This window comes from Polypterus senegalus, chromosome 2, assembly GCF_016835505.1.
Source record: "Polypterus senegalus isolate Bchr_013 chromosome 2, ASM1683550v1, whole genome shotgun sequence".
NCBI classification, from domain to species: Eukaryota; Metazoa; Chordata; class Cladistia; order Polypteriformes; family Polypteridae; genus Polypterus; species Polypterus senegalus.
In genome coordinates, this window is record NC_053155.1 from 214,892,479 (window position 1) to 214,910,096 (window position 17,618).

The 17,618-nt window shown below is 37.9% G+C and overlaps 1 protein-coding gene across 1 annotated transcript in view; it reads left to right on the top strand.

Annotated features, from left to right (window-relative positions):
* vwa8 (von Willebrand factor A domain containing 8) overlaps nucleotides 1–17,618 on the top strand; it is a 482,517-nt gene that overhangs the window by 257,565 nt on the left and 207,334 nt on the right. Inside the window, exons 22-25 of the mRNA XM_039745289.1 lie at nucleotides 4,759–4,834; nucleotides 6,490–6,625; nucleotides 14,263–14,382; nucleotides 15,937–16,142. Coding sequence (XP_039601223.1) covers nucleotides 4,759–4,834; nucleotides 6,490–6,625; nucleotides 14,263–14,382; nucleotides 15,937–16,142 — 538 coding nt within the window. The remainder of the gene's footprint in view (nucleotides 1–4,758; nucleotides 4,835–6,489; nucleotides 6,626–14,262; nucleotides 14,383–15,936; nucleotides 16,143–17,618) is intronic.

Here is a 17,618-nt window from a genome sequence, read left to right on the forward strand (position 1 = left end):
GGGACCACGTGGGGGCTGCCTTCCTGGTTGCTTTGGGGGCCATGGGTACAGGGCATGGAAGCTCCACCCTGTAGAGGGCCCGTGGTCACTGCCAGGAGGCGCCCCAATGCCTTGGGGACCTGTTACCCCAGCACTTCCGCCACACCAGGAAGTGCTGGGGGGAAGATTTAGGACGGCACCTCTGCCACGCTGGGGCGTGGCCAAGGGAGGAATGCCGGGAACACCTGGGGCTCATCCGGGGACTGCATAAAAGGGGCCGTCTCCATTCATTCAGCGCTGGAGTCGGGAGGAGGCAGGACGAAGCACAGAGGAGGTGTGGAGGCGGCCTGAAGAGAGGCATTTGTGGCCAGGACTGAGTAATTTGGGGATTGTGCATGTGACTGGGTCTGAGTGACCATTATTTGGGTCTGTGTTACCAATTTAAATAATTGTAAGTATTGTAAATAAACGTGTGGTGGTTGAGAAACAACATGTCTGCCTGTCTGTGTCCGGGTCGGCTCCACAGTTGATGTGTACATATTGTATCTTGGGCTCAGTCAGAATTACAGCTAACATGCCATCATTAATGAACAAACTGAAATCCTATAAGGGATTCAGTATCTAATACTTTTCTCTTGAGCCCTGGAGATCCAGTGAACGGCAGGTTTGAAAGCTTCCGAGCACATTCAAAGCAAAATCATCACCTTGGTATGCTTCACTACCACTTGAACCAGAATCTACCATGCTGTCACTATCAACTCCTGAAGAACTGTCATTATTCTCACACAGTAACTCGCTTTCTTCGTCACACGCTTTTCGCGCCTGTATTCAGGTAGCCCTGTCACCGCAAAATGCTCTGTGAACAGCTGCCCTCTGTCATCAGCCGCTGTTCACTGGATGAATAAATGCATGTGGCTCGTGGTAGATGACTTTCTGTTTTAGAGTTAAAAGTTACAAGAGTTAAAGACTAACGGCATGAATATTTCAAAAACAAAAACTAAAATATTTTTTTAATAAATTATTTTTTATTTCAGTTAGTCTTTGCAGCTACTTTGATAGTTTCATTTAGTTTTAGTTTTTCATTTCAGTTTTGTTAATTATTTTATTTCAGTTTACAAAAATGTTTTTTTATTAATAATTTCAATTTTGATTTTAGTTTTTGTTAACTATAATTATCTTTGTTCCTGGGCTATTGCATTCCACTCTGCTAGATCTAGAGTTGATCAAGTTCATATTTTTGTAATGTATTAAAAACAGTATGATCATTTTCTTGCTTGCATTGTCTGATTTTCAGATAAATTATGTTAACTTAAGTCACAATAACTGGGGCATGAGACTTGCCCCAAGGGTGCATTTAGTTCCTATTAGTAATTTTCACAGACAGGAGATTAAGATGCAGGTATGGCTTTATTTCTGAAAAAAAATATTGCAAGTAAAAACAGGTAAACTGAGGTTCCTGCAGAGGGCTGGCATTCTCAATGTTTGTGATAGGGTGAGGAACACAGCAGTCTAGGAGGATTGTGGATTATAACTGCTGCTTTTCTAGATTGAGAGGATCCAATTGAGATGCTTGGGCTATCTAGTTAAGATGCCTCCTAGGTATCTGACATAATGGATATACCAGGATGACTCAGGGTCAATTTAGTATTTGATGATATGATATTTTTTCTGGCTAGCCTGAGATCGCCCAAGAAGTCCCCAAAGATTGGAAAGATGGAGATTGTTGCTTGCAGTAGAGTGGTCTGATGTGTTCGGCTCTATGCTAAAAGCATTGACCTCATCATGAAAGTGAATAAAAAGTGAGGTGAAAGCACTTTGTTTCCTAAGGCCATCTTGGCCTAATATTTTATAGATTGTATTATTCATAGGCTAATTTCCTTGAATTGTATTAGAATGTGACTGGGAAATTGATTTTGAGGTTTCTGGGATGTTAATTCTTGTCTTGCACACAGATATTCTCAACCCGGAAATTTATTGGTAATTTCCTGACATGTGGTAGAGGAACTTATACAATTATTTATTTATTTATTAATTTTATTACAATCAATACATAGCAATCAAGTTTTTACAAAAAAAAAATTATGCTAAGAACAGATCGATCCCCACCCTTGAGAGAGAGAGCAAGCCAAACGGTGTAAAATTTAAGGCTTTTAAAAATACCTAAATCAACAAATTCTCTGTGCTTTATAAAATCATTTCAAAATATTACTGATTAGATCCTGCCATGTTTTGAAAAAAGTCTGCACAGATCCTCTAACTGAGTATTTGATTTTTTCCAATTTTAAATAATATAACACATCAGTTTCCCACTGACTTAAAAGAGGAGAGTTTGGGTTCTTCCAGTTTATCAGAATAAGTCTGCGTGCCAACAGTGTAGTGAATGCAATCACAGTTTGTTTGTCTTTCTCCACTTTAAGACCCTCTGGAAGAACCCCAAACACAGCTGTTGAACTTATACAATTAGGTCCATAAATATGTGGATAGAGACAACTTTTTTCTAATTTTGGTTCTGTACATTACCACAATGAATTTTAAATGAAACCACTCAGATGCAGTTGAAATGCAGACTTTCAGTTTTAATTCAGTGGGTAGAACAAAAAGATTGCATAAAAATGTGAGGCAACTAAAGCATTTTTTAACACAATCCCTTTATTTCAGGGGCTCAAAAGTAATTGGACAAATTAAATAACTGTAAATAAAATGTTCATTTCTAATACTTGGTTGAAAACCCTTTGCTGGCAATGACAGCCTGAAGTCTTGAACTCATGGACCTCACCAGATGCTGGGTTTCCTCCTTTTTAATGCTCTGCCAGGCCTTTACTGCAGCGGCTTTCAGTTCCTGTTTGTTTGTGGGCCTTTCTGTCCGAAGTTTAGTCTTCAACAAGTGAAATGCATGCTCAAATGGGTTAAGATCAGGTGACTGGCTTGGCCATTCAAGAATTTTCCACTTCTTTGCTTTAATAAACTCCTGGGTTGCTTTGGATGTATGTTTTGGGTCATTGTCCATCTGTATCATGAAACGCCCAATCAATTTGACTGCATTTAGCTGGATTTGAGCAGACAGTATGTCTCTGAACACCTCAGAATTCATTCAGCTGCTTCTGTCCTGTGTCACATCATCAATAAACACTAGTGTACCCGTGCCACGGGCAGCCATGCACGCCCAAGCCATCAAACTGCCTCCACCGTGTTTTACAGATGATGTGGTATGCTTTGGATAATGAGCTGTTCCACACCTTCTCCATACTTTTTTCTTGCCATCATTTTGGTACAGGTTGATCTTGGTTTCATCTGTCCAAAGAATGTTTTTCCAGAACTGTGCTGGCTTTTTTAGATGTTCTTTAGCAAAGTCCAATCTAGCCTTTCTATGCCTGAGGCTTATGAGTGGCTTGCACATTGCAGTGCACCCTCTGTATTTACTTTCATGCAGTCTTCTCTTTATGGTAGACTTGGATATCAATGCGCCTACCCCAATGGAGAGTGTTGTTCACTTGGTTGGCTGTTGTGAAGGGGTTTCTCTTCACCATGGAAATGATTCTGCAATCATCCACCACTGTTGTCTTCCGTGGACGTCCAGGTCTTTTTGCGTTGCTGAGTTCACCAGTGCTTGCTTTCTTTCTCAGGATGTACCAAACTGTAGATTTTGCCACACGTAATATTGTAGCAATTTCTCGGATGGGTTTTTTCTGTTTTCGCAGCATAAGGATGGCTTCTTTCACCTGCATGGAGAGCTGCTTTCACTGCATGTTGTCTGTTCACAGCAAAATCTTCCACATGCAAGCACCACACCTCAAATCAACTCCAGGCCTTTTATGTGCTTAATTGATAATGACATAATGACGGACTTGCCCACACCTGCCCATGAAATAGCCTTTGAGTCAATTGTCCAATTACTTTTGAGCCCCTGAAATGAAGGGATTGTGTTAAAAAAATGCTTTAGTTGCCTCACATTTTTATGCAATCTTTTTGTTCAACCCACTGAATTAAAGCTGAAAGTCTGCACTTCAACTGCATCTGAGTTGTTTCATTTAAAATTCATTGTAGTAATGTACAGAACCAAAATTAGAAAAATCTTGTCTTATGTCCAAATATTTATGGACCTAACTGTATGTCTTTGATGGAAATTCCATAATGTAGGTGTAGGCCAACTGGATGTCAGAGCTGCTGACTTCTTTTTGTTGGAATGTATAAAGAAGTAAATTATGAACTTAAATGAAAAGAACAAACAATTCTTATTGAGATGCATTGCCTAGTGAAATGGCATGCAGGGTTTCGTATAGCAAAGCAATATGTCAGTATGTGACAAATCAAAATTAATAATATCCACAAATAATTGCATTTGTCCCAGTAACAGATTATTTATAATAGTTTTTAGGAAAACATTATGCTGTTGAAACCATGACAACATCTGTGAGCCTATAAAGGCTTGAAAGGGAGTTGTGACTGTTAACAATGTACATATAAGATCAGAAGTTTAAAATATTTGTAAATTTAACTTATGACAACTTTCAGACATGTTTTATTTGATATTTGCAAGGTAAGTTCTAGGTTGAATATAAATGCTTGGTTTCCCATTATTTAGTAGCTAAACAATTGCTAATAGGCTTTAAGTCTGAAAATATAATGATCCATATCAACTTAAGATCCAAAGTACATTTATTCCAGTAATTTAGATTTCATTAAACTCTGTAATTCTGTAAACATTAAGATAAAGATAAAAGACTAATAAGTCAAAATATGTGTGAGTTTTTATTAACAAGGTTTTTCATTACATTTCAGAGACACAACAGTACAAACCCTGACTCTACAGCCCTCTGTTCGTGATGGAATTATTGTATACGAGGATTCTCCTTTGGTCAGTCTTTTACTCTTTTTAGATTTTGTAGAATATTTGTTGACATTAATTTTTTCTTTGCCTATTTATAGTTTTTATTGTTCACATTTTCTGACTACTATTAAGTGTTCTGTTTAAACAGAACATGTTGGCCTACATATCCCAGAAATTCTTTTTGGTAGGTAAAAAACATTGTTAAATTTGGAACAGTTGAGGTTGCCCAAACTGCTTCCATTAGTTGTTTCGGGTGATGGAAGCATCCCTAGCATTAATCTTCTGGGCTCGGCTGGGACATGAGATGATTTCCCTATAGATAATACTATGAACATGCAGTAAGTGAATCCCAGAGAGCTTCCTTGTTAGCACAGTTGGCAGCATGGCTTAAAATTCTTGGATGTCTGCCACTTTGAAAAGGAAAGTGTATGATTGTGTGTCTATTGAGTGATGTTTTTATTAGAAATGAGCATTGGAATGATCTGTATTCTCAAATTTATTATCCCCAGGTTGCTACTATATGTACTGTATACAGTATAGAAAATAACAAACTATAAACTATAAGATTAACTGGGGAGTAATTTTGGCAAGACCTTGTAATAGGAAGGATGGTTAAAAGAAATATCAGCATAAGCTATAGAAGCACTGAAACTACGCTTTTGTATTATTTGACAATCCTTTTTGCATTCTTAAGGAATTTCCACTTTCACTCTCTTGTGTAATGACATATCTCCTGGTGTCTCCTCTGTGCTGGAGGAGGTGGACTACCTGTGCAACCTGAATTGGCTGCAGGTACCACCTCATGCTTTCAGCAGTGATAAGGACAGTAGCAAAATGCAAAACTAGAGGAGAATCATTCAGTAAGGATAAGAAGAGAGCATTTGTCTGTGGTTGCCACCTGCATAACCATTTATAATTACATGTGTATGAAAACAGTTTTGTAATAGGAACTTGTAATTTGTAATTCAAGAGGAGGTTGATAAAGATAATTACAGTTCCAGTCCATTTTCAAACAACTCTCACTATATTATCTCCACAAATGAAAATGATGCTGCGGTGGGTTGGCACCCTGCCCAGGATTGGTTCCTGCCTTGTGCCCTGTGTTGGCTGGGATTGGCTCCAGCAGATCCCCGTGACCCTGTGTTCGGATTCAGCAGGTTGGATAATGGATGAAAATGATGATAATATCAGAGTGGTAGAACCCACCTGAGATTTATAAGGAATATTACTACAGCAGGATGATCTTATTATTCAACCACATATTATAAACAGGGGTTCTACAGTGATAGCATGTTTTGTCAGATATTATATATATATATTTTCATGTGGATTTGCATTTTGCTTTGTAGATATATATCATTTTGACAAAAAGACTTTAATTATTAGTTGAAAAATGTTATCACTCTTATCATTATACGTATCCCATTATTGTTGGTGACAGCTAACCTTGGAATCATCAGATGCTGTTGCTTACATTCCATTGTGTGGTGCAGTTAAATGATAAATCCTTGTCCTATATTGGCAGGATTGTCATTTTTACATTAGAACCCTGTCTGGTATTGTCAATAAATTATATGGTGGATCTTCATCTTGACAATGTTTTTTAAAAATTTCTAAATTTTAATCCGTTCACAATTCTTGGTTATAATCTACAGTAAATGTGTCCTTATCTTGTATTTCAGGTGAAAGCAGTAAAGATGGGTCATGTGTTAGTCATTGATGAGGCTGATAAAGCACCAACGAATGTCACTTGTATATTAAAGACTTTAGTAGAAAATGGTGAAATGATTCTAGCAGATGGAAGAAGAATTGTTGCAGGTAGGTAAGAGTAATTTGTAACACTGAAGGATTCTTATCCAAGTATTGTATAGAAACACTTTAAAATAAACTATAAGTTATTTGTATTAGAATGGCTTACCCAGTTTGAAAACAGGGGCATAAGGCAGACTGGTAAAGAAACAGGCACTAGCTTAAGGAAAATAATACCATTTTCTTTTAAGCATCTATATAAGTCGGCCTTGGGGTTTAGACAGCTATGCCAACATGATATTTGGATGGCTGGTTGTTTAAATACAACATCAGACTGAGGAATGTCGTATACATATAGTAACTGTTATTGTAGTGGCACAGTTGTTAGTGCTCCTGCCTTGCAACTTCAGGAACCAGGTGTTGATATGTATTGTAACTAATAAAAACTGTACAGTAATCTTTATAACATTGCATAATATATTCTGCACTTTGTTCATCTGTTTTACAACCCATGTATCCAGTTCAGGAAGCTTGCATCTCTTGGTATTATTGGCCACAATTTGAAAATCAGTTGTAAATGGGCCGCCTGTTGATTGAAGCCACATTCACTCATACATATTGAGCCACTTTAAATTTGCCGGTTATCCTATTATACTAATCTGTAGTATATGAGAGGAATACATACATACATACATACATACATACATACAGTGAGGTTTCTCAACTCTTTTAGGACCTCCTCCAACACGACGACACCTCTAGTTGGCTGTCGGAAAGGCAACCTCAGGTTTGCAGCGTAGCAGCATAGCACTGCGGAAGCAACTGCGAGCCAATTGTGCTCGCACTATAAGCGCCTCTCGCCATTGGTTGATGCAAGGAACATTATAAATGCAGGGAACAGTATAACTTGGCCACTGACCTGGTCCGGACTATGCCTGTTTGCTGTGTATAGGAGAGTAGTAGCTCCTGCTGCAATAAATAACCCTGCTGTTCCTGTTCCAACTTAAATAAAGCTGGTTATGCTAAAGCACTCTGTGACGATGTGGGTTCTGGCTCCACGCTCCCATGGCTGTTTGGGAACCCTTGAACCCAACACCGTCGATAATGAAACCGAGTGAGCCAGTCAATGGAGGCAAATTGAGCATCTGAGCAAGGGGATGGTTGAAAGTACAAAAGTGCTTTTATTAAAACAGTCAACAAAAACAGTGTTCCATAAATAGTGCAGTTTCAAATTCATTAAATAAATAATCCATAAAAAGAACACGTGGAGTAAAACCAATAAATAGAAAAAAAACAATCCTTAAAAACGAGAGGTTAAAATCTTTTTAGGAAGCAGTCTTAAAACCATCAACAAATCCGGTGCTTTTCTGTATGCGTCTCACCTGCTTATCCCGTATGGGCCAAGCAGCAGGCAAGACGCTCTCTACAGCTGCCCTCCTCAAACACACGCAAGACTGGAGACCTCCCGATCCCTGGATTCGGTTTGGCTCTCATCCCAGCCTCGAGACTTGGACTCCTTGGTCTCCAGGACGCTCACACCAAGGACTGCCACTCCAAGCCTCCCGACTTCCGCTGCCCTTCTGCGGCCTTCTGCGGCTCGTCGCTTTCACCTTGGTCACTCCCGCTACCTGCTCGCTCAACGGGAGCGACATCAACACAAACACGTGGGTGTCGGCCTAACACCCAGCTTCTACGCAGCTGCCCACGAGCGCTCGATCGCGCGCTCACCACACGCTCCGCGTGTCCGTTTCTCTCCTGCACCGCTTGCTTCCACGCTCCCTGTAACCTCCGTCCTCTCCTTTCCTTTCTCTCTCCGATCGTTTCTTTCTCTTTCCTCCCTAAAACCGACTTGCGCTTCTTTTTAAAACGTGAGGGGCCATCACAGCTGCAGCATTAGCCACGGGAGCAATCACGAATGTGGGCAGTTCCTCACCTGTGCACACGGTGAGAAACGCCCACATCGACGACTGCCCCGCGGCTCGCTACAACAACGCCCCCCTCACGAAGCCGCCTCGGGTGCGATGATTATTTAAAATCAATGGCCTTTACTCAACGAGCTGTGGACCCATAACACCACACACTCACGCATAACGATATATATGTATAGTGCCTTTCTCACTACTCATAGCATTTTACACAGCGAGTGGGGAGCCACTACAGCCACCATTAATGTGTAGCATTCACCTGGATGATCCGATGACAGTCATATTCATGCCAGTACACTCGCCACACATGAACTTTTAGGTGGTGAGATAGCGAATTGGAGACAGGGGATAATTAGTGGCCCAGAATGACTAGTCTCAGCTGGGCAGTTAATAGAATAACTTGATAATATGACGAGAAGAAAGCACATTAATTTCACATTTTGCACCACTTGTGCAAACCTTTAGAGGAAAGTATGAATTACTTCATATAATAGATACTGTACTGTATGCTTCACTTCTTTTTTTTATACTATTTCTGTATTATTGCTTGTAGATATTTGTACACTTGGACTAATTAATTTAATTATTTTAATTTGTTGAACAAAGTTCAATGCACTTTTACTCAGAAAAGATATTAATAAGTGATACTTTTATTTAAAAATTTTGCAAAATTTTTGTTGCAATCTATGAGCATCATTTTACAATTACTGATGGAAGATTTAAAATATCGATAATTACTCATTGCATATAGTTTTGTATATTAATTACTAATATGATCAAAATAGAAAGGACACAATCAGGGCTTGGTTCACAATGTTGCTGAACTGTTGTCAGGCATGCTACCATCTGTGCTATTCTTTAACAGTAATAGCCTGGCACTAGGGTCAGCCTTTCTGAGTGTTAATTGCAAAATATAAGTGCAGGTTTGTCTGATTTTTTTTTTGTTAGTCACTTTTTTGGACTCCTCCACCTTCTTAACAATTTGTTATTTTGTAGATTTTATCTACACTCATTGAGCAATAATGGCCAAGTATTTTCAGAAAGTTTTTTAAAATTATTAAAATTCATAAACTGAAATCTCTCATTTATATAAGTAGCTACACTCACAGATTTTAACAAGTAAAATGTGACATCTAGATTTTAACTCTGCACCAAAATTTGTAGATATTTTGAGAAGTCAAGTAATGACACCGTTTATTGGCTAACTAAAGATTACAATATGCAAGCGTTCAGTGCAGCTCAGGCCCCTTCTTGATTACATCTTTTTATTTAGCCAAAGACATGTATCATTTTGCTTGACTTCTCATTACATCCATAATGGCTAACACAGAACAACACCCTACTACTACTGATATTTTGAGAGGTTCAAGCATAATTATGGCAAACAATAAAGTGTGCTGAAAGTGAAGGGGTCTGAATCATTTTTGAATCCACTGTACATATATACTGTATGTATATAAAATATATAAATTTAGTGATTTACAGCTTTTGGTAAGTTATTGTGTGTATAACTTGTAAAGCTACTTCTTACTCCTGTCACTATTTCAAAGATAAGGAAAAATCAATCTTTTTTCGTACTTAATACCTAAAAGCTTAGCAAACATTGTTAGCTAGAGTAAAGTAATCAACAGCATCTGTAGATACTGGTTAACCATCAACACTAGCAACCATATGATGGACACAAGTATGTGTAGTAAGGGAAGCTGTCAATTTAAAAAAAAAATTGGCTTTCCATAAAGTAGCAGGAGTGCCTCTAGATTTCAGTAAGAAATGTGAGCAAGCAAAAATGGTGATGGTTATATGGATTGTGGTAGAAATCAACATCTTAATTAACTCTTTTAGGGCTGATGTCGACTTTTGTCAACAAGAGGGGTTGAGGTTGGTGATCAACTGTAAACGGTGACAAAACCCACCGTTATGTTTTAGTTTGACTCTCTTTGCTAGAAGAAAAGTTAGCTTGGTTGGTCTGACTGAGATTCCCTGTGCTTGCATGAGTAGTGAAGAGCAAACAAAAGCAAAAATGGTATCGTCATTTGGCAAGAGAACAAAATGAAAATACTCAGTGGATGACGTTTTGTAAATTATCACTGAATTGGACTCTGACTTGTTGGACTCCGATTTTGATGCAAGTGATCTGGAGATCGAGATCAAAAATGAAAGTGAGGTATCCGCATCAGCTGACCGGTCCCCAGCTGATTGTGGTGCTCAACACATACCTGTAGCTGATACACCTATGGCAACGTTTGCTTGGGTAGACCATAACTTACAGGGTAGACTGGGTAGACCGTCTTGTTTATTGACAAGCGGTACAAACCAGATTGCATAGCACTGCGACTGTGACTTCCGCTACCACCCCTGCCATGCAAAGTCAACTTGGCAGCCAGCCATGAGTGGCTCAAGCCACAAGAAACAGCAAACTGGTGGCCATAGCACACAGCAACAGACATTTTATATTGATTTACATGTGAAACTTTTGCTTTGTGCGGTTTTCAGAAAACTGCATTTCTTGGAAAAAATATTCAGCCCTCAAAAAGTTAAAGAAAGAAACTTATCTTCTACAAGACAAGTTTGGTAAAACTTATTAATCAGTAATCAGGAAGGAGAAAAGTTTGTCTATCTGCAGCATTTATTTCACATGCAGCATAAAGCTGAGGAGGGAGCATTTCTCACAGAAGCCTGTTATAGCATGATGTGAATGGTCAGAGAAACAAAGGATAAAGGTTCATTTTATACACTATTGAATTTATATACAGTGTCAATTAATGCATACAATTACTCTGGTTGGTTCATTGGTTTTGCACCTAAATGATCTATGTAAAATAAAAGTCTATTTTAGTATATGCTTATTATTCTTATATCGTTAGGGTTGAGCCACTTCCCTTGAAATTTCTGTGTATTTAATAACAACGGTCGAATCTTGATGAATGCAGGTCATCTGATCGCGTAGACATCTTTCAGTACATTTTGTGTATTACATTTTTGTCTCTGTTGTTCACTTGACCTTTATCTGGTTTTCTGATATGCCTAAACAGGTTTCTGACATCTATTAATCCTTTATGCTATTTCTTTAAGTTGATTGCTATGTTATCCTAAAATTATTCTTCCATGGGGTGGAGTTTGAGGCTGTGGAGAATTACTTTTTGATGAATAAAGATAAATAGGCACATGTCAGCAAGCATGAGGAAACCTTGACTTCTGTTGGGGTTATAATTGACCTAAACTTGGTGGGTGTGCCCACCTTGGAGGAAGGCACTGCTGGAAATATTGTTTGGTGTTCAGTCCATGTGGTTAATATCATTGCCCTTATTATAAAGCTTTTCAGTGACAAGGCCATACATAAGATAACAGCCAGAAAATCTGAAAGCACTTTATTTTGAGGTGTTTTGGCAAATGCATATCCTCAATGTTGCTTGGAAAGCAAGGATAGTGCCATGGGATTGGCAAATTAGGATGGTGGGCTCCACATTTAAATACTGGGAATGCATTCCATATACTGTGGGATCATTCTCTTCAGCCTGTCCAAGCATACTGGAACAGAAATTACATCCAGTAGTTTAATCTCAGATTTAGGAGTAGCAATGTGGATTCTATTCATTATGGAAAGAGATGATCTGCTGTGGCATCCCCTGACGGGAGCAACTAAAAGAAGAAGAATGTTGATTCTGTTCGTGGAACAGTAAATTAACACTTGAAGGGTCAGAGGAGTTTACAGGTCCTGTCCACATGTGTATTGTGGACTTGCAAATAGTTTATGACTGTGTATCCTGTTATATTTTATTGAAATGTTACAATAATAGGCAATTTTGAGGTCACTGACTCAGGCCATTTGGGCCCTCTGTTTATATAGCTAGACCTGTTTTTAAGCAATTGGCATTAAGCCAAGACTGTTCAAAGGCAAGGTTGGATTCCACCAAGGTTTTGGGCTATACAGTTCAAGACCCTATTGTTTACACCTGTGCTGTTACATCTCTCCTGCAGCACTTGAGTGTTTTGTAGCTGATTGTGGTGTAAATTAGTGCCCCCAAATGGTTAGGATTAGGGCTTGCATGACACTCTAGTTAAGATTTGTGTTGTGGGAGGGTTACCTGACTCAAAGGGTGTTTCGTGACTGATGTTGTGGGCGTTACCTGACCTGCGTCATATGTATTGCAGGCTGTTGTTAGACCCTTCTTGAATGATCAGCTACCAAAAATTGAGGAATTCATATACCTGAGCTCTTATTCACAGGTGCAGGGAGAGTTGATCCTGAAATTGACTAATGATTCAGTGCAACTACAGAAGTTTTTACAAATGAAGTGGAAGTTAACTCGGTAGAGAAAAGTGTCACTTTACTGGTCAGTCTACATTTCCATCCTCACCTCCTTGTATGTTTAATGAGCTTTAAGTAGTGACTAAAAAATTTTGTAAAAACAAAAAAAAAGGTTTCTGCACAGGGCTGCTGTGCTGAATCTTCCTGACAGGGTGAAGTGCTTGATAGTCTCAAACACTAGATTACACTCACTGCTTCTCTGGATTTCTCTCTCTTGAGCTGGCTTAGGCATGTAAGCTAAAATGCTTCCAGAGAATTCCCTTAGCTTTTGGTGTAAAACATAAGCTAGTGGGATAGGAGAAGATTGAGTTGCAGATGCAGGACATGCTGGAGGGATTTTATTTCTCAGTTGTGCTGGAACTCACTGGGTATTTTTCATAAAGAGCTGGAAAAGGTTGCTGGGGATAGTGAGAAATGGTCGTCTCAGTTCAGCATGTTGCTACCTAGAGCCCTTATCAGAACAAAATTGAATGAAAATGGCAATGAATTTATTACTGCTCTGTATTAGTTTAGTTCTTGTGTCACAGAACACTTGAGACTGTGGTAGTAATAAAGTGAACATTAAATGTTTAGATTGCGTTCCTTATCCTAAAGTACACAGGCTAGCCCATCATAGTTTAAAATTTTACTGAAGAGAAATCTCAAATACTGAACTTGAAATCAAAATAAACTTAATATAATATTTGTCTTGAAATTAGCAGATCATTTTTCCTGGAGGGTTTTGTCTATCTCAAATGGTAAAAAGACCAGAGATGTATAAACATAAGGATGTGTTACTTAGCAGTGCACTAAAGGAAATGCTTGTAATTAATTAACAGTGCAAGTTAAAAACTTTGTATTTATTTATTTTCCGGTGACTTTACACCATTCTTCCAGCTTTGCAAACATTTTGTTCATGATTATTCAGTTTTATATGAAAGCCAAAACCTTTTAAATTTTATTATGGTGCTAAGCAGAAAATGTTTTAACAGTCAGAGTTGTTCATTTGCCTTATATTTCATCAGTGAGTTCTAGATAGAGTGGAATATGGATGGGATGAGTAAGTGGAAAAGCTGTTGTTTTCAAGCATTGTTTCGTGTTCTCACATCCCTGCAAGACGGGAACACTGAGTAAATACAAAAGCAAGCTAAGGTAGTCTGGATACTTTCATCAATATATTCCCTAGGATGCCAGTTTTATAGCAAGTGGAATACCTGATATTAAACAGAGTGAATACTTATGAATCAGACATTTTTTTTCTCTTGATTAAATTTTGTTGGGGCGGTCATCTTGTTGAGTCATGGATCAACTCCATCCTCCATGAAGTAGATTAGGAATGTTTCATAATTAACACAAGAGTGTACTTTTTGACCTTTGTGTGTATGTTTTCTTGATATTGTGACATAATGAAGTCTTATTACCCCCTTAGTTCCCTTAGTATGATTAGTTTACAAAATCAGAGTAACATTTAAATAACTTTTTTCTTTTTATAGATCAAGCTTATGCTGAAGGAAGACCTGAAGTGATTGTGATGCATCCTGACTTCAGAATGCTTGTATTGGCTAACAGGCCTGGCTTTCCTTTTTTGGGAAATGATTTCTTTGGAGCTTTAGGTACAAATCATTTTTAAATCAGTAGAAACTACGAAAATCTAAACCTGAGTCATGCTTGAATTGTTTTGTTTTTTGTCTTATTGGTTGTTATTTGACTTATAAAGTTAATCTATGTTAACATGAAATTTGGGTATTTAGAAATGTTATAAGTAGTCTAATAGCCCTTCAACCTACCATTTTCACTAGATAAGAACCAAAGAAGTCAAAATTTAGAGACATTGTGTCTTTACATTAACTATGCTCTGGGTATTAAACGGTCAAAGACATTTTTTAGATTATCATAGTAAAATTTGTAAAGTCCAAGAAAATCTAATGCTCTAAGAAGTAAAATTGTTTGGTCATTTTTGATTAGAACCAGTGGAGTGGAATGGTAGTGGAGAAGATGTGACTGTTTCTTTCACAGTGACTCTGGATGTACCTTTGGATTTTACCTTGCAAGAGTTTTCTCACAGTTCTCCAATGCAGGAGACCTAGACAGTTTGGTTATTTGTTAAATTGATCATTTGCACATTCCAGCATACCAAAGAATGGTATGGATTATAAAAGAAATAAAGAAAAGGTATAAAGGAAATCATATAATAAGAAAAAAATATTCCCTTCACAATAAGTTAAGTTTTTCCCTGCTGTTTTAGTTTATGAAAGGGATACCCATTTTTAATTTAGATTTGTTCAGCTTTCATGATCCATGGACTAGAATGATATATTCAGTAGAAAAGTTTGCTCGAGAATTAAATTTATGACAGCATTCCCAGCTCCAGGACATCTTTAACTTTTTATTGTACCAAATGACCTCCTCAGTAGCACAGTATTTTTTACTGGGGTGTGGGAGGGATTCAGCTCTCCAATGAAAATGCACACTAGCAGAGAGAACATAATGACACCCTCAAATTTACCAGTGATCTCTTTGAATGCATTTTTCACTTTTCTAACGTTGTTAGTCAACTATTATAAGCAGCTCTAGATTAAAGAAAATTTCTTATTATTTTAGCAATTCCCCAGAAGACCCAATGAATTTGTATAATAATCTTAAAGAGCACAGTCAATTAATTACAAAGTGTGTAAAAATTATTGAAAATAAAATGTATGATTACTGCCTCTGCTCACTTAGAAAAAAAAATCTGTTCACTCTTCCAAAGAACTGCTGCCTTGTTCCACATATTACATGATTCATATTTGTGTTTCTCCATTCTACATTTAATTTGTTATATTTCCTTGGTACTGGTTAAGTTATGGCTTTGGAGGTGTTATGGCTAACCAGTGATAATGTGCACAATTTTAAAGCACAGTGTTGCTGGTATATTTCCAACCCCTGCCTTACCGTGTGACCCTGAGTGAGTCATTTAGCCTGCCTATGCTCTAAATGTAAAAAAAAAAAAAAAGAGTCACACTAATTACAAAAAAAATGTTGTCTTAATTCAGTTAATTTTTACTAAGCCTAATTCTTCTGAAGAGTCCAACATGCTATATAACAATTGTTATAGAATTACAAAATATTATTTTCATGATATTTACATTTTATGTATACTAATTACCTTTTGTCTTTAAATTATGTAGGAGACATATTTAGCTGTCATGCAGTTGACAACCCTAAACCACAGTCAGAACTTGCCATGCTGAAACAATATGGACCAGATGTGCCTGACGCTGTGCTTCAGAAATTAGTAGCAGCCTTTGGAGAACTGAGAGGGATGGCGGACCAGGGGACCATAACATACCCTTACTCAACAAGGGAGGTTGTTAACATTGTTCGACATTTACAGGTATGTAGCTAAATTTAGATGAAATAAAGTAAAAGTTTTATATTTTGTGAACGATCAGGCCCCTACACACACAGGCACAGAGACACAATGCAAAATACACCCTTTTAATTTCTTCTTTTCAGCACATAATGCACAAATCACCAAAAATTACCACTATGGCACAGTTTCTTTTTCTTCTTCTTTTACTCTCTCTTTTCTTTACTGCCTACACACCCCTCCACACAAGCTCTGTCCACCATCTCCCGACTCCAGCTCTCGAAATGGAGTGAGGTGGCTTCTTTTATAGTGCACCCGGAAGTGCTCAAGGTGCACTCTGATCTTCTTCCGGCAGCACTCCCGAGTGTAGTGCAAGTGCTGCAATGCATGGCTCTGGGACTGTCCAGGCGCACCCTGGTGGTGATCCCGTGCCCCAACAGGGTTGATCCTCCCAGCTACAAGCCTGTGTCCCCGATGCAATCCAGGGAGGCTGCCCTCTCGCATCCTGGGGTAGGTATTGTTGTGGATATGTCCTCTCCACTGGTGTGTCCATCATCGAGGCTTTCTGGCCAGACAAGGGTCCCAGTCGTCCGCCACAATATGCTATTTGGTTTGTGAAATAAGTGAAAATATATACAGTACATGCTATTTGGTTTGGGATTCATAACAACAGTGTAAATGTTTGTGGTGCATCATCTGTTGGAATGACAAATGCAGTGCATTTAAGTACTAAAAATGTTTGTGATGCATCATCTTTTGAAATGACAGAGACATAACAAACAAACACACTGACAGACAGACACATCCTTTTATTGAGGTGGATGGATGTGCTGAAAAAATGTCAAGAATGAAAACTATATGCCTTTCATTATTAACTGTACTAGATAGATATTTCAGTGTTATTTTATTATTTCACTGATTTTATAAGTGATTACAGTATAGTTTTATACAACCTTGTGATTTTTTTTGGCTTCTGAATTTTAAGATATTGCAGTGTTTCTGTGCGTGAAACAAAATGTGAGATGCACAACAGCTTTTCTTATTATAATCTCCTAAAGGCTTGGTTAACAGAGAGTTTGTACTGTGTGAGAGAATAATTTAGAGGTACCAGTAGTTAAGTATTTTGGCTTGCAGTGCACATTTAAATAAATTAATTTTATGAAGAAGAACTGCTGGAATGGTTAAGTACACAAAAGACAAGTATGTACTAGGGGATGTTGGTATCATTTACAAAATGTACACAGAAATCGGCAGATGTCATGTAAACAACAAGGTTGGACAGTTGTCACATACACAGAAATTTCTAAGGATAATAGCTAAAAATAAAGATATAAGAGCAAAAAGAATAAAGTAAAATAGACTTTTATTTTCTATGTTATCTGATGTGTAAACCAACAAACCTATCCAGAGTAAAAAGTATGCATTGATTGACTCTGTATGTAAATTCAATTTTATATAAAACAGACTTCTACCCTTTGTTTTCTGGTTATTCTGTAACAG